The sequence below is a fragment of the Strongylocentrotus purpuratus genome, unplaced genomic scaffold (genome assembly GCF_000002235.5).
Source record: "Strongylocentrotus purpuratus isolate Spur 01 unplaced genomic scaffold, Spur_5.0 spur5_scaffold_4, whole genome shotgun sequence".
NCBI lineage: Eukaryota > Metazoa > Echinodermata > Echinoidea > Camarodonta > Strongylocentrotidae > Strongylocentrotus > Strongylocentrotus purpuratus.
In genome coordinates this window covers 28,996,958-29,020,676 of record NW_022145610.1, presented here as the reverse complement: position 1 = coordinate 29,020,676, position 23,719 = coordinate 28,996,958, and the positions used below count along the sequence as shown (strand labels likewise).

Genomic DNA, 23,719 nt, shown 5'->3' with positions numbered 1-23,719 from the left:
CATTTCTTATACATTTATTATTCTGGTTAGGTTTCCAAAAATTACATAAACATTGATATAACTCCACTTTCCAATATCAAATTGAAACAAACCATATATCAAATGAAAGCACTAGTTTTATTCTATAAAACTAAAAAAAAAAAAAAAGTAATTATTAATGGTAGAAAAGTAATTACACTAAAATTGTCAAAAACATGCACAATCGAACATTCTTAAAATTAACACGTGACTTTAGCGTCGTATATTTAACCTGAATTACGCCATCTACGCCGAAATAACTATCTACGAAATGAAACCAATTTCGTGACACAACTCCCTTCTTTTTCTTAGCTCGGTCCCCGAGCGATATCTAACAACAATTTACAAACTGGCATATAACACATCTACAAAAAAATAACGTCCATGGCATTTGGGTATCCTTCCTTTACTGCCTCCAGGAACATAATGACATATATATGCAAACAAAAAAACATTCTTAAATACGACATAAAAAATAATGTCTAGGTACATAAAGATGTACCTTTTTAACTTGTCTTTAAACTTAACAAAATAAATGCAAAGAACAGTTTAAAGTGAGGAAAGAGTTCAAAACTACTCTTTCTTTTTCAGTTCCTCAGTTACCACTTCCAAGAGTTCTCCCTCCTTGGTGATGTAGCGCTCAGTGGTGCGAACGAAGATGACGTCTGGGGGGATCTGGAATGTGTCAGTAGACTTGTTCAGGGGCACCTTCCCACCGGGACCAGCGGTTCTAAGTTCATGCAGTGCTGACTGAATTCTTTGACGAGAACTATCAGTGTCAGTTTGAGTTTCAGCATTCTTACTAGTTATTTCAGTCCACTCACTAGTTGATGCAGTCTCCGACGCCATTTTCCTAGATGAATATCGCAAGTCAAGTGGTGAAGGGGACCTTTCGTCGTAATCCAACTCTTCTTCTGGTTCGGGCGTAGATTGTCGGCTATGTCGAGTGGAAGCTTCCGATCCATCATGCTGTGGAGACTCCGGGTTCTTTTGACGTGGCGATTTCGGTAGTTCTTTTGGGGGTGATTTGGATTTTCGTCGCGGTGAGCGAGAACGACGGGGTGAGCGAGAACGACGGGGTGACTTCCCTCGAGATCTGTCCAATCTTGGATCATCACGTGGTGGTGACTGTGAGTTCATTCTTACAAGACGCCACGATGCATCAGCTTTTTCAGAGGTCCCTGCAATTGACGTGGAAGTACTAGGTTTGCATCTTGGCGAATAAACAGGCGTTAAGCTGTGTTTTCTCACGGGTACCACAGCTACAGCGTGGGCTCCCTGATGCCGCTCCATCTCAGTCTTCCTACCCGTGCGATAATCACATTGGCCGCAACGATACTTCCGGATATGCACTTCCCGCTTGTGTCTTTGCAAAGAGTCTTTCTTCTCATAACTTTTGGTACAAGAGTCACATTGAAAGAAGTGGGTAGTCGCACGTCGGGCATCGCCGTCTCTGTTTTTCTGCTTGTCGGATGGCATGTTTCTGGCAAAACATAAACAATTGGGTTAATAATAAGGCATGTCACACATTATACATCAATGGAAACTGTTAATTACATGAGCTTATTAGGATAAAGTTGCAATCTCTTTCCTTTTCTCTGGGTTGCCCACCCATCACTTTACTCAGTGTTGCCATTCTTGTCTCCCGTCGGTGGTCTGGAGGGGGAGGAGTCATACTCCCAGATATCTCTAGCTTTACCAGTGTATGGTTTTAGTCGATTTGCATGGACAATGAATGTCTGGTCCTCGGAGAAAGTTGTAGGCGGAAAGTCACATCGGAAAGTTGGGTGACTACCAAATATGGCCCCAGCCATCTGGGTTGTAGCTTTGGTGGAAGACCCTTCTCTCTGGTTTTCTTTCTCATCCATACGAACTCTCCAGGCTTAATCTGGACCGATTCAGCCGCCCTGTCATAGTGCTGCTTCTGACGGCTCGCTGCATCTTTCAAAGCCTGTCGAGCCTTCTCATGAACACTTCTCATGGTCTCTCGAAGCTTCAAGGCGTAGTCTGTGTTCAGTTGTTCCATGGTTTCTGGTACTGGTGGAATGGCAAGATCAGATGGCAGAACAATTTCACGCCCCATCATCATCATACTTGGTGTCTCCCCTGTAGACTCCTGAGGACAACTCCTATATGCGGCAGTGGCAAAAGCAAGGTATCTGTCCCAGTCTCTCTGCTGAGCTGCTGGGTCTAGCAAGGATGCTATGGTGTCGACAAGCGTACGATTGTACCTTTCTATCATCCCATCTGACTTTGGGTTATACGGAGTTGTTCTGGTCTTGGATATCCCCATCAGCTTACAGACTTCGCTAAATACCTGAGATTCAAAATTGCGTCCTTGATCAGAGTGCAGATAACTGGGTACTCCGAATCTACAAAAGAACTCCTGCACTAGCTTCTCGGCAACAGTCTCGGCTTTTTCATTGGGTACGGGAAACGATTCCATCCATTTGGTGAAATAGTCACCGACTATCACAACGTATTTGTTGCCCTTGGTAGTCTCTGGTAGTGGTCCAAGGATATCGACTGCGACCCTTTCCATGGGATAGCCACTAATCCTTTGTTGGAGTGGTGCTCTCCGTGTCCTGGTACTGGGTGCTTTCCGTCTAGCACAGACATCACATTGACGTATTGCTGAACGGAGATCAGCTGTCATTCCTACCCAGAAGTACTTCTGCCTTGCACGACCCAAACACTTGGATAGACCAAAGTGCCCTGACAACTTTGCTGCATGGACTAGCTCCATAATTTCTTGCACCATCCTCCGTGGTACAACCAATTGCCATCTGATTACTTTACCGTCATTGGATTCCCATCGGCGGAAGAGTATGTCTTCCTTGAGCTCCAAGGTATCCCAAATTTCCAGTAACCGTCTAGAAGCTGGTGACCAGGCACATGTTTCGTTACGACCAGGCTTGATTCCAAGTTTCGTTGCTGTGAGGACCGGACAGATATCTTTGTCTTCTCCTTGCCAGTCAGCAATCTCTTCTGAGCTCCTGTCAGTTACTGTTTCAACAAGTTGCACTTGCTCCTGTGCTGGAGCTTCTTTATCGGGTCTTCAACATTGTTGACATGGTCGCCTTGACAGTCCATCTGCATTACCATGTTTACGTCCCTCTCGATGTTCAATCTTTATATCATACTCCGAAATTACCTCCATCCATCTGGCCATCTGACCTCTAGGTTCTTTGAATTTCGTTAACCAACGAAGGGAACCATGGTCTGTTCGAACTAGGACTGGTCTTCCGTAGAGATATGGTCGAAAGTGCTTCAGGAACATTACAATGGCCAAGAGCTCTTTCCTGGTGACGCAATAGTTTCTTTCCGGCTTATTGAAAGTCTTGCTGCCGTAAGCGATAACTCTTTCTTCCCCATTCTGGATTTGGGATAATACAGCACCGGCTGCGTAGTCACTTGCATCAGTGTCAAGCACAAGTTGTCCTTCTGATTGTGGATAGGCAAGAATGGGTGGTGACACCAACCGTTCCTTGAGCTCCTGGAATGAAGATCGGCAGTCTTTAGTCCATACGAACTTATGGTTCTTTTCAGTGAGTTCATGTAGTGGTCTTGCGATGTCAGAAAAGTTTCTGATAAAACGCCGGTAATAGCACACAAGGCCTAGAAAGCTCCTGACTTCTCCAACTGTGGTAAGTTCTGGCCACTTCTGTACGGCTTCCAATTTGTCTGGCTCTGTTGCCACTCCTTCTGCCGAAACCACATGTCCCAGAAAGTGAACGTTGGTGTGGAACAAGTGACATTTTGCGGGTTTCAACTTGAGTCCAGCTTGACGTAGTCTCTGGAATACCACCTTCAGTCGTTCTAGTTCATCCTCCACAGACTTGGCGTGTACTATTACATCATCCAGGTACACAAGCAAGGTATCCCATTTGAGTCCAGCTAACACACAGTCCATAAGTCTACTAAAGGTTGCAGGTGCGTTTGATAACCCAAAGGGCATTACTTTCCAAGAGTAGAGTGCACCATTGGCAATAAAAGCTGACTTTTGTTTGGCATCATCAGTCAACTCCACCTGCCAGTACCCGCTGGCTAGGTCCAAGGTGGAAAACCACTGTGCCCCCGCTAGAGCGTCAAGTGTGTCATCAATTCTAGGCAACGGGTAGGCATCCTTAATCGTCTCCGCATTCAACTGACGGTAATCGACACACATTCTTTGGCTACCATCTTTCTTTTTGACTAGCACGATGTTGGATGCCCAAGGGCTATTCACTGGTTTTATCAGGCCTTGAGCTAGAAGATTTTTGACTTGTTCATATATTTCATCTCTCTGCGCCATCGGGTGTCTTCTCTGCGCTTGGCGTATCGGTCTTGCGGTACCAGTGTCAATGCCATGTTGAACCAGATTCGTCTGGCCCAGATCCGATGGTCCTTTTGAGAAAACATCCGCATTGTCGACCAGCAGTTCCTTGATTGCATCATGGCATTGGTCTGCGACCTCACTGGTACTGCGAGCCAAGAGATCTTGTAAATGGTCCGGAATGTTTCTGCTTGTAGTGGTTTCAGTGGCCATCGTCTGGTGGCACATTTCTGTGCCCACTTCTTCCAGCGCTGACAATGAGGCAATGGCAGTGCCTGCCTTTATAGTCTTCTGTTCCCTTGTTGGATTGAACACCCTGACAGGCAACACATCCTCATCTGCCTTTACGACAGATCTGGCAACGATGAGTCCCTTTTTCACCAATTCGGTTGGGTTCACAGGAGGTTCTACCAGTCCTTCACATAGCGCTACCTTTTTACCCGTTACTCTGCCTGCTAGCACCATTTCATGTCCTGGAGGAATTGAGTAGTCCTCCTCTGTTACTATCCTTCTGCAGAATGATTCTCCTTCACTATCTAGGCATGGAATTATGCCCCACTTGGTCCTCAATTCCATCTTCTGGCAGTCAAGTACAGCATTAATTTGAACTAGAAAGTCTAGCCCAAGAATGCCTTCGTTCTTGAGGCTGGCCACCGTAACCATTGTAGTGACAAGTGAATCTCCGATCTGTACTTCCAGCCTTGATCTACCTCTGGTCCTCAACGGGCTCCCATCTGCTTGTAGTACCACGCTGGTCACTGGTAATAACTCAGGTCTTCTATTGTCCTCTATCCGGTCAAACACCTTGTCTGAAATCAAAGTGTTGGTGGCTCCGGTGTCGATCAGTAATTTCAAGGACTGTCCATTGACTTTCCCTTCCAGAAAAAGTCCTTTCCTGTTAAAATCCTGAGACGAGCCAACTCTGGTCTGCTCCTCTTCTTCTGTGATACCATTTGCAGTTGCCCACTGCAAGTTTGTATTTGCTGCTGCTGCTGAAGGTGCTGTTCCTCCCCTAACTTTCCTTGGATAAGGACATTGGTTCCTCCAGTGTCCTAATTCATTACAGTTGAAACACCGGTTATCTTCCAGTTCCGAGACTTTAGTTGGCATGGTTTTTCCGGTCTCCTATTTGGTACATCTGGTCTAGTCGTATTCCTCCTATTTCTCATGTCTAAGGTGTCTAATACAGCCTTTACTATCTCATCGATAGTAGGAATCCTTGGTTGCTGTTCTCGGACGGCCGCAATCTCACACTCTTCCAGTGCTCGACTGTACCTGGTCAAACGCTTCACTTCATTTCTCTACCCCTCCATCCTCATGAAGGCCTCTGTGTTTAAAGCTGCTTCCACGGCATCATCAAGTGTGCGAGGTTGAGCACGGAACAATCCTTCTCTTATTTCTGGTGTTACTACAGCATCCAGAAAATGCCCACGGGCTAGTCGGTCTTGTCCTTTTTCGTCGAACTCGGGGTAGGACAAAGCACACAGCTCCCGTATTGTTTGTCCTAATTCCTGGAGGCTTTCCTTTGGTTGCCGACGACGCTGTCTCAACTCTGCTAGGTATACCTCAGCTTTGCCTCCAAGACCAAACCGGTTCTTGAGTCTGTATACCAACTCGTCGTACGTCAAATCCACTCCAGGCTGTTGGGTTAACAACTTCACAGCAGATCCCCTCAAACCTGCAGCAAGAAACTGCACTGCTTCTACTTTGGTCCATTTGTTTACTCCAGCACATGCCTCAAAATGGTGCAAGTAATCCTCGACAGGAGTGTGGCCGTCAAATCTGTCTGGTACCATATGCGGCCGTCTGCCGATTACTGCATCATTTGACCTCCCCACATCCTGCATAGGTGGAGAGAAAAGCGGTGGTGTAATATGAACTTCGGTTCCTGCAGTGGGCATCCGCCTAGTTTGTTGTCGGGGCGTTGAACTAAATCTAACCCGCTGTGCCGCTGACATCTGTGATTCTGCAGTTGGTCCTGATGCAGTTTGTCCACTCAGAGTTGGGGGAAATGCCTCCTGGCGGCGACCTGGTTCTGAGTCTGCAACTGGTGCCTGGCTCATTGAAGCACGTAGTTGCTCCATCATTTGATCTATTTCTGTCATACTCCTTTCTAAGTGCGTCATCGTTTCTCTTGGCGTTGGTCGATTCTGCATATTTCTTCCTTGTGCCATTGTCACTGGATCCCACTTCTGACACCACATGTAACGAAACCGGAACTCTGTCGAATACTCCCCAGCAGCTTATCTTGTCAGGATTGCCTTCTGCTGGTAGTTTTTCCTAGTCCAGTACCAATTTCGCCGTGGATCCGTTTGGCAGAGATATACTACCCCGTTGACCTTGCACCACCTCTCGACCACCGTCCAATTGAAACTACCCGGTCGTGATAGATCAGCACTGCACCATTGTCTACCCCAGACCACCGACCACTAGTTCACCTAAACAGCAACCATTAGTCCACCGAAAGAAGAACCCCTGGTATTGTCTAGTGCCAGAATGCAAAAGACTCAACAAAGACAATTCCAACCATGGTCGTCACCTAAAATCAGACTTCAAACTTTAGGTTTCCCCATGGAAAGACATGCAAACGATCATCTCAATCATTTCGTTGCACGCAATACTTTATTGGGCAAATATCCAAACATAATCTTAATGCCTTACAATGTAAGTGTGCCCAGTGGGCGACGGCAATTATGTAGACTATGACAGGAAACTCACCGACACGTGTGTGTGTGTGTGTGTGTGTATTGGGTTTTTACAGACGTGTTTCAATCAGATATGATTATTTACGTCTGGGACCGACCTTTAAACGTCACCATCCGAAAGACGTGACTCAGTTTCGAACCTGCGTCCTCGGCTGAATCAGTTTGTAACTTCCACTTTTTAGCTGGATTACAGGCGCACGCCACACACGCCACAACGCCTAGTTGTGGCGTGTGTGTGTGTATTGGGTTTTTACAGACGTGTATCAATCAGATATGATTATTTACGTCTGGGACCGACCTTTAAACGTCACCATCCGAAAGACGTGACCTGCGTCCTCGGCTGAATCAGTTTGTAACTTCCACTTTTTAGCTGGATTACAGGCGCACGCCACAACGCCTAGTTGAAGGACCGCAATGGCTTCTCGCTGCAAGCAATAAAGAAATATATCGTTACCAATTGATTTATATAGACATTTTTAAAACATTTATTATTCTGGTTAGGTTTCCAAAAATTACATAAACATTGATATAACTCCACTTTCCAATATCAAATTGAAACAAACCATATATCAAATGAAAGCACTAGTTTTATTCTATAAAACTAAACAAGAGAAAACAAGTAATTATTAATGGTAGAAAAGTAATTACACTAAAACTGTCAAAAACATGCACAATCGAACATTCTTAAAATTAACACGTGACTTAGGCGTCGTATATTTAACCTGAATTACGCCATCTACGCCGAAATAACTATCTACGAAATGAAACCAATTTCGTGACAATATATTCCCATGACTTAGACATTATCTTTCCTGAACCACAACGAGCTACCCCCCTCCACCCCTGTCTTACTCAGTATATCCCCCTATTTTTTTCTTTTAACGAATAAATAGATCCTGGTTTCTGGGAAATGAGATCTTCTTTTTATGGCGTTTTAGAAGAATATTTATTTTGACTATGTTTTCTTTTATGAAAATCGGATGGTGATGTTGGATATCCCCGAAAGTTATGTAGCTTTTATTTTATGTCCACATGTACAGAAGCGACTAAATCATTCGTACCCGTACCAATTGTAAGTGTGTGAACAAATAGTTCGTCCTAATTTATGTTTCTTGATAATGTGACATATTGATGCTTACATTAAAAAGGCCCAAATTCAACCTTTCATTCATGAGTTACGAAAACAAACACAACCCAGAAATATCAAATTTAACAGGGATATGAATACTTTGTTGTTCACTGTATGCGACATGGACCATATTGTGACTAATCAACTTGATACGTCATAAGCATGTGAAGTGAAACATCAATAGAGATCATAATTGGCACGTCAACTAACGTGTGAGTATGCTTACTAGACCAGCTAGGAGTTTGAAACAGATAATTGATATTTACTCAATTTCAATCTCGGGTACAAAAGGTCGAGTGTGTGGGCGTACGAGTTCGGTGACCAAGGAAATATTTATATTATAAGAATCGGCCAGATTAAGCTGGGCCTACGAAATCGTTGATAACGCCATCTTCGGCGTCTTGCAGCAAGTGTAGTGAACCTTTATAAGCACCGACCAGATTCTCCAAGGTTGGCCGGACGACCAGCAGTCGACCAGCGAAGAACAGACGCACAGAGTTTCCAAGCTAGGTACTCTTTCTACTCGACTACCTTGATTGATTCAACTATTAAAGAACCAGACCATGCAGGCGTAAATGGTAACATTTTACTGAAGGCCAAAACGTAGAACCAACAACAACTAAGTAATATACTGCTATCTTCAATGATTAGGCAGAGAAGCGAAAAAATAAAAAGAAGCATAATCAATGTCTTGTCTACTAAGCCACTACTAACTCTGTATAGCATTTGCAAAGCTTTGCATCTCGTTTTGCTTCAATACAAGACAAGCTGTGATGAGAGTAAACACCGATATAAGGTTAGGCCTACATGATTATTGAACTTTATAATCTTCTTTTGAAATCTTTATTTCGTTAGAATAATTATAGCGGTATGGATAGTGTTGGTATTGGGTTGGCATTTCCTATGTTGACCAACAATTTAGGGTTGCACTTTGTTCATGTTATAAGTTTATTAAAAACATAGAAGTGAACATGTAATTTATAACTCTGACAACTTCACATTAGAGTTTTGAAGTTGATGGTTATTGTGTTGCCCTCTTCTGAGAGCATTTACCATTTAACTCTTCATAATGCCTTGAATTGTACAATGGGAGTTGTAACGTGTGCATGCATGCTTCCCCTTTCTTTCTCTCTCTCCTCCTCTCCCCTGTTTAGTTCTCTCTTCCGTACTCTCTTTCTCTTTCTCTCTCTCTCTCCCTCTTTAGTTCTCTCTTCATTACTCTCTATTTCTTTCTATTTCTCTCACCATTCCCCCTCCCTCATTTTAAATACATTTCTCTTCAATACACACAAATATCTCTCTCGCAAATGCTCCTCTCCGTTACATGTATTATCATGTATTTGTAACCCCCCCCCCCCCCTCCCCCTTCAAACCTTCAAATCTATGTCCCGTCCATCTGGTGTTAAGTACATGCCTGTTCCCGTTGATGACAATGGGTTACATTATGACTGTATAATAATTATACCCTCCCCGCACCTTGATTAACTTTCGAAAAGACTTCACACATGAAAGAGATATCAATGCCAGACGTATATTCCAATGATTTATTAAGATTTATTTGGGCAAACTCTATGATTCTCTTGCAAGTAAAATGATATGAAGCTGATGAACGATCCGGTAGAGAAATAGACATTAGTGATATATTGAGGAAGACAATTGTTTTAGTAGCTTACATATTCTAAATGAAATGAAAAGTTATTGAACTTTATTTCTTACATAATTTTCAGAGTATCATCTACATATAAATTTCCTTGCCATTGTAATATAAATGATGATAATTGCATACAACCTAAAATATTAAATATAATTTCTATCATCAACTAACATTTGCCAAGTGCTATACAGCAAAACATACATTTGCAATTCGAGGATACACAGACATCAAGAGTTGCTTGATTTAGTTTGCTAGCCAAGCCCATATGACATTTTGCCCGCAAATACGTCTTCATACTGTTCATGCGATTATTGTTTATTTACGTCTATTTACGTTCAATGCTAAGCGCATTTCTGTATATACAGAGTACTAACGATAGGTGCAATAAGTGCAAAGTAATACATGTTCATCTCTTCAGTGTTTTTGTTATTAACATATCAAGAATTTACGGAAGTTCCTTTCAGAGTTAATATTTGCATTCCCTGTGTGTGACCACATCTATGTACAGCCAAATGAGTTTCTGTTAATATTATAGTAATAAGCCATCTGATTATAATGTTCTACCGTATTAGCCGACATCTATCAGGTCTACATCTAAGTCTTCTTTTATAATATGTGTAATTCAAAACAGTTAAAGATATTTTTGAGATCTGGTCAAGAAACTGTCTGAAAAAAATAAGTGACTCTTATTTTAAATACTATAATTTCAAAATGCCGGTATATACAGAAATAACAACGAGCGTTGTAGCTTTTCCACCTGAAATAATTCGATTCTACTGCTTCAAATCAAGCTTTCTTTTGAAAAGTACAGTGAAATGGAAAAAATAATATTATAGGATTGATCAAGCATAATATTTTGTTGACAGATGTGTAAAGATAAATTAAAATTGCTCCGGTTATAATAAATGACTATTGTAATAACTACTAAAATTTAATCAAATTTCTATTTCCAGATATTTTGCCAAAAAGAAAATTTAAATCTACATTAAAAAACATCCCGCTCTGCATGCAATTCGTGTAATATTTACAAAAATTAACAATGCTGAAATTATACATGCTGTGTTTGGATACAATATGGTTCGGTTAATGATTATGAAGGTTATGTTTCTGACTCTTTTCAAATATGCAGGCAGTAGATAATGTATTTTTAAAAAGTCAACTGATTTACTTTTTTTCGCTTCCGACGTCTTACGTCCACATACGCTTCATCAGGCTGACCACGCCGACGTTCCTCGACCACGTCACCGTGTTCATGAGTCAACAATCATTTGGCGCTAAAGACCAGTCACCCTGATGAAGGGTATCGAAGTGGACCTGGGCCCTGTTTCATAAAACTTGATATCAATAACAAGTTACAAGCTACTGTTATAAGCTACTGAAATCAAGGCATCTGATTGGCTGAGAGCAAACTTGATATTAATAACAAGTTACAAGCTACTGTTATAAGCTACTGAAATCACGGCATCTGATTGGCTGAGAGCAAACTTGATATCAATAACAAGTTACAAGCTACTGTTATAAGCTACTGAAATCACGGCATTTGATTGGCTGAGAGCAAACTTGATATCAATAACAAGTTACAAGCTACTGTTATAAGCTACTGAAATCAAGGCATCTGATTGGCTGAGAGCAAACTTGATATCAATAACAAGTTACAAGCTACTGTTATAAGCTACTGAAATCACGGCATTTGATTGGCTGAGAGCAAACTTGATATCAATAACAAGTTACAAGCTACTGTTATAAGCTACTGAAATCAAGGCATCTGATTGGCTGAGAGCAAACTTGATATCAATAACAAGTTACAAGCTACTGTTATAAGCTACTGAAATCACGGCATTTGATTGGCTGAGAGCAAACTTGATATCAATAACAAGTTACAAGCTACTGTTATAAGCTACTGAAATCAAGGCATCTGATTGGCTGAGAGCAAACTTGATATCAATAACAAGTTACAAGCTACTGTTATAAGCTACTGAAATCACGGCATTTGATTGGCTGAGAGCAAACTTGATATCAATAACAAGTTACAAGCTACTGTTATAAGCTACTGAAATCAAGGCATCTGATTGGCTGAGAGCAAACTTGATATCAATAACAAGTTACAAGCTACTGTTATAAGCTACTGAAATCACGGCATTTGATTGGCTGAGAGCAAACTTGATATCAATAACAAGTTACAAGCTACTGTTATAAGCTACTGAAATCACGGCATTTGATTGGCTGAGAGCAAATGTATCATACAAAATTAAGCATTTGTTATAGATAAACAGTTTTATCAAACGGGCTCCTGAAACGTCGCAAGCTAAAATAATATAAGTATTAGGCATTGTTTTCTATTTAGAGGAAGCAAGTAACTTGACTTGATGAAGATTCTCTGGGGATTCTTAAAAACTGAGTGCTTTCTGGGAAACATCCATTATTATCTTTACGAGGAACAGAAGCAATATTTTCTCCGGGAATGTATCAATAAGAACGAGTTGAGAAATCAGATCTTCTTCATTACTTATGATTCCACCTACATGGCTGTTATCCGGCGATTGGTCAAGATGTTGACTTCTACTTCCATTTGTCGAGTCCTCCTGGGTTTTGGAAGCCGTGTCTCCTGTATGCCCATCTAGAGGAGTGTTGTAACTGCTTGCTGTAGCTTCCTGAAGTACCTGTATGTCAGTGTGTCCTTTGGTCCGGTCCTGTTCTAGAGAGGTGTCATCTCTATTAGAGAGTTGCTGATCATTGTCGTCTTCGTTGGCACATTCCGAATCGATCTGTTCTTCTGCTACACCTGACCGGCAGCAAGAAAGAAAAAAAAAATTCCCCTTTTTTTTCCATCTCAATTGACATCGAATCGGAACTATCATAATTGTGTAGAACTTATCGCATTGAATTTCAAATGTCTTGTATTTTTACAGTATTAGAAGAGAACTTGATGTTACTAGTCAGCATCTGTTTGGATTTTTGTGTGTGCACAGCTATTTTTTTCTGCATTACGTCACCTTGGTATCTAAACACATGGGCCGTATTGTACACCAAGTTCACCAACTATAATAGTATGTTGCTGAAGTGTTGAATGGGGTCCTTATTACGAAACTACAATCGTTATTAATGAAAATAAACTTTACCTTCGCTGAGATACAGGTCTACAAGGTTGACCAACTTGGCAGCGTGCAGTGCCTTCGTTAGCTCAATCCGCTCATCTTCCCTGGACACACCTCTTCTCCATTGTTTCAGTATATGGCGAGTTCCATCACTGGTAATACGGTTGAACCTCATATTGGTCATGAGCGCTCTCTGTATATCACCTTGTAGGATTCCCAGCTGACCAGCAAGGCTGTCGATCTTGGCTTCATCGTAAAGATCGTCAGCTATCTGCTGTAATATGCCTGCAAACTCATCATCTGGGGGCTCCTCTCTAGAATGGTACATGGTAACAAAAAAGACAAACATGGGGCGGTCATAGAACGTAGGTATGACGTATCAACTTAAAAAGTAATTGAAATCTTTACTTCGGTGAAGAAAAAATAGCGGGAAAATGCGTTCATCCTGTGATGAGAACATGCTCAAATTACTTATTTTATATTCATAAAAGGATTTCACTTTTAACTCTAATTACCATAGACTTTAATGCAGCCAAATTCTCATATTTTTTTGTTAATGAGTTTTAATCTTTTACTCACTTTTGGTTCTACATAATCACATGTAGATGGTCATAACATTTATAAACATGATTTTGCATCCATAGAACATAAGCGCTGCCGTACTTGTATAATTGTTATTGACATTTTAGCACCACTCATTTAACACACAAAAGTACATTCCATAACAGTGTTGTCACAATAAGATAAATAATGCGTCCATTGTCATGTTAAGAGTAAATATATTTCATCTCACCCTGATTGTAATATATGACTCCTTCCCAGTCCTCCGGTTGAATTATCCACAAAAGATGATGTGCCTGTCATGACGGAATGAAGTAAGTTTGAATAAAGAAAAAAAAAGAAAAATATTTTTTACTGATCTTTATCGTTCAATGTATCTCTATGTGTTATTTTAACTTGTAAAGTATAAATAATGCACAAGCATGTAAGCTCTAGCGTCCTTGGATAATATAATCGAATGGTGTTACTTTTGGCATAATGACAACTAAAACAAACAAGACATATATCAATTTAGATTGCGGACCATATTAGACTTGATAAGCTTCACATTATCAATATTTTAACAAGTAACCAAAGATGGAATAGGAGTTATGTAGCATATTGTAGATATCAAAATAGGAGTTGGAAAGGGAAAATGAGATTGGAAAGTTAAGTCTTACCACCCTGAGCTTGTTTTCCAGAATTCACCCAAGGAATGAAACTCCATTGATGTGTCTCTGCTTTCTTCTTCTGCTCTGCTGATCGTATCTCACTTTCTAGTTGAATTTTAGTTCTCAGCTTCCAGGTCTCACGCTCAAGTTGCTCCAAAAGCTGTTCCTTATAGTCATGCTCCTTCTTTAGCTCTTCAACATGCTGTCTTAGAGTCGTCTCATTTCGTTCTTTCTCCCTTACGGTTTCTATCAAAGTGTCTACGCGTTGTTGCTGAGAGTCGAGTTTCTTCGTCATATCTGCTGCCAATGAGCGCTTCTCTTTCTCAGATCTTGCTCTGTCTTGCTTTCTTCCTTTCTCTAACTCTTTAACTTGTTGTGTCAGCGTCGTCTCATTTCGCTCTTTGTTCTCTACGGTTTCTGTCAAAGTGTTTACATGCTGTTGCTTAGAATCGAGTTTCTTCCTCATTTCTTCTTCCAATGAGCGCTTTGCTTCCTCAGATCTTCCTCTGTCTTTTTCAGCTTTTACTCTGTCTTCCTCTCTTCCTCTCTTTAGCTCCTCAACTTGTTGTGTTAGAGTCGTCTCATTACGCTCTTTCTCACCTACGATTTCTGTCAAAGTGTCAACTTGCTGTTGCTTAGACTCAAGTTTCTTCGTCATATCTGCTGCCAATGAGCGCTTCTCTTTCTCAGATCTTGCTTTGTCTTCCTCTCTTCCTCTCTTTAGCTCCTCAACTTGTTGTGTTAGAGTCGTCTCATTTCGCTCTTTTTCTCCTACGATTTCTGTCAAAGTGTCTACGCGTTGTTGCTTAGACTCAAGTTTCTTCGTCACATCTGCTGCCAATGAGCGCTTCTCCTTTTCAGCTCTTGCTCTGTTTTCTTCTCCTACTTTCTTTAGCTTCTCAACTTGTTGTGTTAGAGTCGACTCATTTCGCTCTTTCTCCCTTACGGTTGCCATCAAAGTGTCTACATGCTGTTGCTTAGACTCAAGTTTATTCGTCATTTCTGCGACCAATGAGCTCATCTGTTTCTCATACCTTGCTCTGTCACCTTCGTGAAGGCATCCATGTAGAAGGTCAAGCCACTGGAACTGTTCCTCATCTGATTCACAGTCAGCAGTTCTTTTTACTTCGTACATATCAGTGATCCCGAGATGCTTTAATTCATTCCTCGCTTCGGCGATGTCTCTGCGATGAAGTATAGCACATAGAGGGACGCGGCCTATCCAATCGAAACATATTCAACGGGTTAAACTCGACATAACGTCCAAAATCATGATATTTTTATGACATCTGCATACCACACCTACGTCACATAATATCCTTTTTTCTTCCAGGGGGGGGGGGTGACACAAACGAATGTAAAAAATCTGAAAATCTGAAATGCTTCACTCAAAACTCACATCTTCCTTCAGACATTTAAATGCTAACTTTATTGGAGGAGCTCGCGCCTTTGAATGTTTTTGAAACAGATAAATGGCGCCATACAAATGCTGTGAATCATCATCATCATCATATATGTGTGTTTTTATCAGTATTCTCAGTGGCATATCATTTCCTGCCATATTTAAATTTTGAAAAGAATGGGCAAAATCGAGTGAGAAACGTAGGAAGGGAGAGAGAGAGAGAGAGAGAGAGAGAGAGAGAGAATGATGATAAAGGAAGGAGACTGAAGATGAGCCGGTATAAAGAGTAAATGAAGTGAGTAATGAGATAGTAATACATTTAAAACTATGATAATGTAAATGAAATGTAATATACTTGTGGTAGGAAAATCAGTCGGGACAATCATGTTATAATAGACTGATGATGTTGTTTATGATAAAAAAAGGTTGAAATAAAATTGGGAAATTTAAAGATCGGTAGTTAGTGAAAATTAATTGATAAATAAATGAATGAAATCAAGACTAAGAATGGCTCGATTCAAATATCATCGGTATTGGTGTAGGCATTGCCATAATTATATTTAACTTTAATCCCCCCCCCCCATGCCTCGGCTCAAAGTTAGAAACCTGTATATCCAGTACAAGGGAAAAGGATATTAAGCACCAAATTGCATGAAATAATATACAAGCATATAAGTGGAAGGTATATTACTATTTTATGCCTAATTTATGTTTCATCCAAATATAATGTCAAAGTCGTTTCAGATATATTACTTATGTTTAAATTGTTGACTGTGGATCGTCAGATCATGGCCGTAGTTAGTGAAAATTAATTGACAAATAAATGAATGAAATCAAGACCAAGTTGGGCTCGATTCAAACAATATCGGTAATGGTGTAAGCATTGCATTAATTATATTTAACTTTAATCCCCCCATGCCTCTGCTCAAAGTTAGAAACCTGTATCCAGTACAAGGAAAATGGATATTAAGCACCAAATTGCATGAAATAATATACAAGCATATAAGTGGAAGGTATATTTCTATTTTATGCCTAATTTATGTTTCATCCAAATATAATGTCAAAGTCGTTTCAGATATATTAGTTATGTTTAAATTGTTGATTCTGGATCGTCAGATCATGGCCGTAGTTAGTGAAATTTAATTGATAAATAAATGAATGAAATCAAGACCAAGTTGGGCTCGATTCAAATAATATAGGTATTGGTGTAAGCATTGCCATAATTATATTTAACTTTAATCCCCCCCCCCCATGCCTCGGGTCAAAGTTATAAATCTGTATCCAGTACAAGGAAAATGGATATTAAGCACCAAATTGCATGAAATAATTACAAGCAGATAAGTGGAAGGAATATTTCTATTTTATGCCTAATTTATGTTTCATCCAAATATAATGTCAAAGTCGTTTCAGATATAGTATTTATGTTTAAATTGTTGACTGTGGATCGTCAGATCATGGCCGTATGTCTCACACGTAGACCCATGTTCAGATGATTAAGGTCAACCATGTCAACACGGGAGCGGGTAGATGTTGGGGAAATGGTACATAGTACACACCATGCCTGTTTCAAATGAAGGTTTGTAAAAAAAAAAAACGCGTCACCAGGCGTCATATGACGTACATAAACCTAGGTATGTCGACAAACCTCCTTTGTGAATTCGGGCCGGTGAGTTTGTTAGCTCACCCGGTGTGATGGAGATGTGCGCATATTCGGGTATACATGTGTGGTCATCCATGCTGTGGTCGATGCATCATTGGGTGATTGTTTTCTGAGAGTATTTTGTAAATAATTCGATATATTCCATATTTGTTGTTGTAATCATGAATCAGTTATCTTTGTCACATTATATGAGGGGGCCTTAACTTAAGAAGCTGTGCTTCAACCAAGGTCTCCTCGTCTTTCTTTATTCTACATTGTACTGTTATGATTATACTCTATTATATTTTGTCACATGTGTTTTCTGGAAGACAAATAAACTTGATACTTGATACTAGCTACTTGATTTATTGTATACATGTCCCAACTTTCTTAAATTTTACTTCATTGTGTATATGTGGATAGGCCATGTTTTTGTTGTATATCCTTAATTTCTTTCTTTCTCTCTGTTTATGTACAGGGCTTTATGGTTGAACACGATTGTGAATGAGCTACCCTGTTTTTTTAAATATGTGAATAATGATTACCACAAAGAAATTGCTTGTAGAAATTTGATTCTGATATAAATCGAGTAATAGTTGTTCCTCGTTTCTTTCATATTCCATTCATTACTGATGAAACATTATTGTGTAGCAGGTGTCATTATTGTTAGATACCTACACATGTAATAACAGTGTAAATAACACAAAACACCATATACGTAAACAAAGTTAAACAACCTACATAATGATTCATGTGTTATAGAATTCTGGCTAGTAACATTATTTATTGAATTAATCATTATTTTAACTAATAGGGTGGTGTATATCCACGCCTTGTGGTCTATACTGTGTATCAACAGTGCAATCTTTTATAAATTCAAACCTGTTTAAAGATAAACCTTCATATGTCTTCACTTTATGATCCTACCTACCATAAAAAATTAGTGGCAAACTCACCTGTAATCCTCTTTACTATCTCGATCCTCTTTTGGTAAGAATCAATATCAAGCGGGCTAAAAATAAAAATAAGAAAATACACCGATTCAGATCGTCATTATTCACGTGGTGATGATTGAAGAGTTAATGATTGAATTGAATTGAATTGAACCAAGGTTTATTGAAAAAACATGTGTCGCAGCCCAATGGCTGAATTGATCATGTGTACAAATAAAACACTCATTGCATGTTTCAAATATAAAATACAGTTACAAATAATTTGTCAATATTGAAGTACATGCATACAGTGTTGTATATAGTTACTAAGATACGATTGCTTGGGCAGCAAAAATAAGAAAACAGAATATAACATGAAGTCCGGAAAACGGAGAGGTGAAACATGAAGAAAAAAGTATAAGAGGAAGTTGTAAAAAATGCATGTGCATCACAAAATATAAATTGCATACATTTATTTTTAATGATATTAACATGATTCTGCAACCCACCCCCACCAAAGGCCACCTCAAAGAAGATAACGTGTATGAAATTGTTATACACTACACTTATAATAATTGTTCATTGTGTTCTAACACGTCAACCCTATACGCAAACCTTAAGCATATCACAATGAAATTGTTCTCGCTCCGTGGGTACGCACCATCGAATGCTTGAAGATTAATTAATTAATTAATTAATTAATTTATTTATTTATTTATTTTGTTTTATTTACCCAGGGTAACCCCATCAGTGAGTAAAACACCGTTATACTCGGGGGCCTTGATGCTATGTTTCTCAGCACCGTAAACATTCTGTGTAGAATAGAATAGGCATTTTATGAGTGGGCAGGTGCTTCCATTTATCAATGGATGGGGAAATACTTCTTGCGCCTAAATTACAATAAATAATGTTTAGTAAAGCTTTCAGTTATAACAGGTCTGAAATGCAGTTTCACCCTTCTTTCCGTATTGTACTTAAATGGATGCTACGATCCTTAACATTACACACGCACAACAACAACAACAACAGAAATGATAGGCGTATTTTGCATATACCCTGTCTTTCAGAGGCGTTAAATGCGAGGGCCATTAAACATGATAAAGGGGACGGCTAATTCGTTTCTGCCCCTCTTGTAGTATAATGAATATATTTTATTACTGTGAAAATACAACGCTTCAACATGCAACTATCTGACTTTTTGTTTGTTTGTTTGTTTGTTTCAAGTAATCGATTTCGACCCCCTCAGTGAGCACCTTCTCAAGACAGAAAGAAATGTTGTTAAATGACGTGAAATAGCGTTGATGTATATCACTAATGCCGTTTTTGGCTCTATAATGTAAAATATTAACATTCTTAATATTCGGTCACTACACTCTCTTGCAAACCAGGTGATGCAGTACTGCGTGTACATTATAAACCCTGTCTCAACAGGCCCCAAAGTCTAAATTCGGGGCAAGTGCTAATCTTTACAAAAGGAGGTAGGAACTTGTTTTTCTCGTACATTTTTTTTTCTTGTGTGAAACCTACTCTTATATAATATTAAAAAAAAGAATATACACTGTTGTTTTATGTAAAATGTGGAATAAATAAAACTTCACAACTTCAAGACAGGACAATTATACTCACTATTTTGCCCCCCCCCCCCCCTCGAAAAAAAAAAAGTTGGAAATACACACTTTGATGATTCAAAATCCGATTTCCGTTGCTAACTTGGGCGCGACGTTCTCGAGCATACTTATAGATAGAAATATTTCCAAATACTACACACCTTATGCCAAGGCCTTGGAAGTGTGCAGATAGGGGCTTACCGTATGAAGGGGGAAAGGTTTACGCGTATTATTATACATGTAATTCATCTTTAAAAATTGCAGTATATCGATAAGTTTTAAGCGCTCTATTCTAAATCTATTTCTGGCTCCTTGCACCTATGTAAATCGCGTATTAATACAGGGAGTATTTCTTATCCGTGTTTAACTGTAATGAGGGGTAGGGCACAATCAATTTCGCCACCCTCTCACAACACACAAAGTGCTATATTTAGCTGAAAGCTCTATCTGCTGAGGATGGCATATGCTCAATCTCATTATCATAATTTCGAAGTAGGTTGTGATTTGTCCGTGTGTGTAGATGTAGTCTTGATTGAATTAATTACAATACCGTAGAAGCGTGCGAGGGAGTTTTATTCTCGCTCGGTCGTTACGCTTACGCGCCTCGTAATAAACGTTCTTCAAAATGATAAGATCCTAAGTACTATATGAAAGTGTTTTATTAGGAATTCTCTGTCTTATGTATTAAATGGAGATTCTGAATATTCTCTGCTTTGCTAGTACGTTTAAAAATTGCTCAAGCAAAGTGTGATTCAAAACCAATTGGCCCGAATTCACAAAGGAAGGTTTGTCGACAAACCAGGGTTCGTACGTCATATGACGCGTTTTGACGCGGTTTTTTTGTACAAACCTGGTTTGTAAAAACGCGTCAAAATGCGTCATAATGATGCACGAAAACCTTGGTTTGTCGACAAACCTCCTTTGTGAATTCGGGCCATTGAGTCCCATTAGGCCTGTGGATGCTATTCTTGGCAGTGCTCCTTTTCTACATTCCCCTTACCCTACCCTTCTACCTCAGCATACCTAATGGATAAAGATATACAAATAGGACGGCTTGTTTCGGCGGGTTTGGGGGTATATGCAGGTAGTAAGCTTAGGTTCTTTTCGGAGTATATAAACATGTCAAAAAATCGAATCGGAGGTGGGGCCCCTCACAATGTTTACCCCCTCCTCCTCAACATCCCACCTCAAAAAACAATGCTAAAACGTTTCGAAGTGCCTGAACATTATATATACAAAGTGCGTAGGAACTGTAATCGTTCGTAACGGGCATGTAAGAACTTCCTTCTCCTTATTGTATTAGATACGACGTATATAGATGTTGCGCTATATGTTGCACTCAATTTTGCTCTCTCTTCGACAGGAAATTCATATTGACATATTTTATATGAATGTTTCTGCTTTATATCAGTTTGTTGCTACATTACTCAGGAATCTTCTAGACAAATTTGGAGTTGGAAATGTTCAAGATGAAGCAGCTAGTATGTAGGACAGTTTGTCATGAAAATACAGGCTTGGTCAACTTCTTGAACCTCCATTTTACAACATGCATGCATGAATGACCAGTCACCTATTGTTGGACAGATTAGAAACTTCCTTTGTTTTGGTCTTAAGCCTATTCAGAGTGCTAAACATGACCGCATCTACTCAATGGTAGAATACATGATTTTGGACACACCCCTGGTAGGCCTTGAGTAATACTCTATAGCACTGTCCATGTAGTAATATGGCGAACTTTGGACTGCATCATTCATCTGTGATACTTTTGATTGTGATAGCCATGATTATACAAGAGCCTAGATCCTACAGTTCTTCTAACCTAAAGGACATAGGTACTCGGGTCAGGAAAGTGAGGCTTCAACGTGATATCTATCGTGCAGTGCAGGATCTTGGAATATGCCCTGTCAAACCAACGCGACGAGGGCGAAGATCTTTCTGCAAGTCCCGGAAGGCCATCCCTGTTTTAATCAGTGAGAGGTATGAAGGGAGATCCATGCAGCAATTTGGAGGTAGAGCTCCAATTACTTTGAGAAGGGTTTCATTAGCTGGACCCTGCAAAATTCCACTATCAACGAGAATCGGGGTTTGGAATGCACAATCGATGATGAACAAACCAACAGAAGTCTGTGACTTCGTTTTATCTGAAAAACTTGATATCCTTGCTATCACGGAAGCTTGGTTACGAGGCGATCATCGAGACGGTCCAACCATCGCAACAATTCAGAACACCCTTCAGGACTATCGCCTATTCAAATTACCGCGAAAAGGAAAGAAGGGAGGCGGAATATGTGTTCTCATGCGGGATATGTACACCTGCAAATCCAGACCGCATCTCTTTGAAACATTTGAGTGTTTGGAGATAACAGTCAAATCCACTGGCCAGGAAACCCTGTCAATGTTTATCATTTACAGGCCACCAGGCACACAGAAATGCCTTCCTCCAATAAGCTTTACATCAGAATTTTCAAAACTTCTGGAAACGGTAAACTTGTTGACAAGCCATGTTGTCATCTGTGGTGATTTTAACATCCATGTGGATGACCCTACAAAGACGGACACCAAGACTTTCCTCGACCTTCTTGACTCCGGTGGACTGAAACAGTTGATTTCTCAGCCTACCCACTCCCGAGGCCACACCCTTGATCTTGTGATAGTACAAGATGATGATGACTTCATTGGAGATGTTACCATCTGTGCATCAATGCCCTCTGATCACGCAGCTGTTATCTTCTCTGCAGCCCTATCCAAACCCTCTAAAAAGAAGAAAGCAGTGAAACTTCGCAAGCTCCGCAACATCAATCATGATCACTTTCGGAACGACATCCAGACCAGTTTTGCATCAGAGAGAAACCTGGAGAACCTGGCTGTCAATGACAAAGTAGACTTGTACAACAATACTCTTGGTGAAACTCTCAATCAGCACGCACCAGTCCTTCAGAAAGTTGTACAATTGCGCCCTCATGCTCCATGGTATGATCAGGCCCTGAAGGCTAAAAAGCAAAAGGTCCGCTCTAAGGAGAGAAAGTGGAAAAAGGGAAGTCCTAGATCAATTCTAGACAAGGAGGAAATGCAGAGAGCGGTAGCAGAGTATAACACATGTGTGAAAAATGCGAAAAAAGCATTTCATCAGAATTTGATCTCCAAAGCTAGCAGCAAGGAACTCTTTCAGATAGTTAACAAGTTGACAATTGAAAAACCAGGTCAACATTTGCCCTCCCATAGCACAAGTTTGGAGCTTGCACAAAGATTTTCGAACTTCTTTGTTGATAAAGTATGTCAACTAGAGATGGATACTGACTCTTCATCATCATCACTTCCCTACAATGACTTGAGGAAGACATCTAAACCAAGCTGCTCTTTGGAAAAGTTTCTCCCAGTGACTCAGTCCGACGTCGCTCGTATCATAAAGTCATCCAAGATCAAAGCTTGTCCCCTTGACCCTCTACCGGCAATGGTATTCAAGAACTGTGTCGAGGTTCTGCTCCCGGCTATCACTGATATCATAAATCAGTCCTTGCAGACGGGCATCTTTCCAGCTTCCCTCAAGTCCTCGCTCGTCATTCCCACACTGAAAAAACCCAGTTTAGAACCAGAGAGCCTCAATCACTACCGCCCCATATCTAATCTACCATTTCTTGGAAAAGTGATTGAACGTGTCGTCTGTAAGCAACTAATGTCATACCTTGATGGAAACTCTCTTCTGGCGTCTAGGCAGTCTGCCTACAGGCAGTATCACAGTGTGGAAACAGCCCTAGTAAGAGTCCAAAATGATCTTCTCCAAACTTTGGATAGCAGAAATGAAGCAATCCTTGTCTTATTGGACCTTACCTCCGCATTTGATACGGTCGACCATCATATTCTTCTAACTGGGCTGAAAGAAAGATTTGGTATCACAGGCATTGCTGCTGACTGGTTAGCGTCATATCTTTCCAATCGGCAACAGCGAGTGTTGGTTGATCAAGCAACATCTGATCCAATTAGTCTTCGATGGGGCGTCCCCCAAGGATCAGTA

The 23,719-nt window shown here is 40.2% G+C and overlaps 3 protein-coding genes across 3 annotated transcripts; all 3 read right to left on the bottom strand.

Moving 5' to 3' along the window:
- Positions 1–591: 591 nt before the first annotated feature.
- On the bottom strand, positions 592–1,497 carry LOC105446910 (serine/arginine-rich SC35-like splicing factor SCL33). The gene has a single exon (XM_011684324.2). It carries the CDS (start codon positions 1,495–1,497, stop codon positions 592–594), a length of 906 nt encoding a protein of 301 aa, XP_011682626.2.
- A 10,577-nt stretch (positions 1,498–12,074) lies between these two features.
- LOC105442756 lies at positions 12,075–13,252 on the bottom strand. The gene is made up of 2 exons (XM_030998228.1): positions 12,941–13,252; positions 12,075–12,603 (listed from the first exon to the last, which is right to left on the bottom strand). The coding sequence occupies exons 1-2, from the start codon at positions 13,242–13,244 to the stop codon at positions 12,209–12,211; spliced, it is 699 nt and encodes a 232-aa protein (XP_030854088.1). The 5' UTR covers positions 13,245–13,252; the 3' UTR covers positions 12,075–12,208.
- A 311-nt stretch (positions 13,253–13,563) lies between these two features.
- LOC105442757 (vicilin-like seed storage protein At2g18540) lies at positions 13,564–15,372 on the bottom strand. The gene is made up of 2 exons (XM_030998069.1): positions 14,137–15,372; positions 13,564–13,773 (listed from the first exon to the last, which is right to left on the bottom strand). Exons 1-2 carry the CDS (start codon positions 15,260–15,262, stop codon positions 13,706–13,708), a joined length of 1,194 nt encoding a protein of 397 aa, XP_030853929.1. The 5' UTR covers positions 15,263–15,372; the 3' UTR covers positions 13,564–13,705.
- Positions 15,373–23,719: the final 8,347 nt, after the last annotated feature.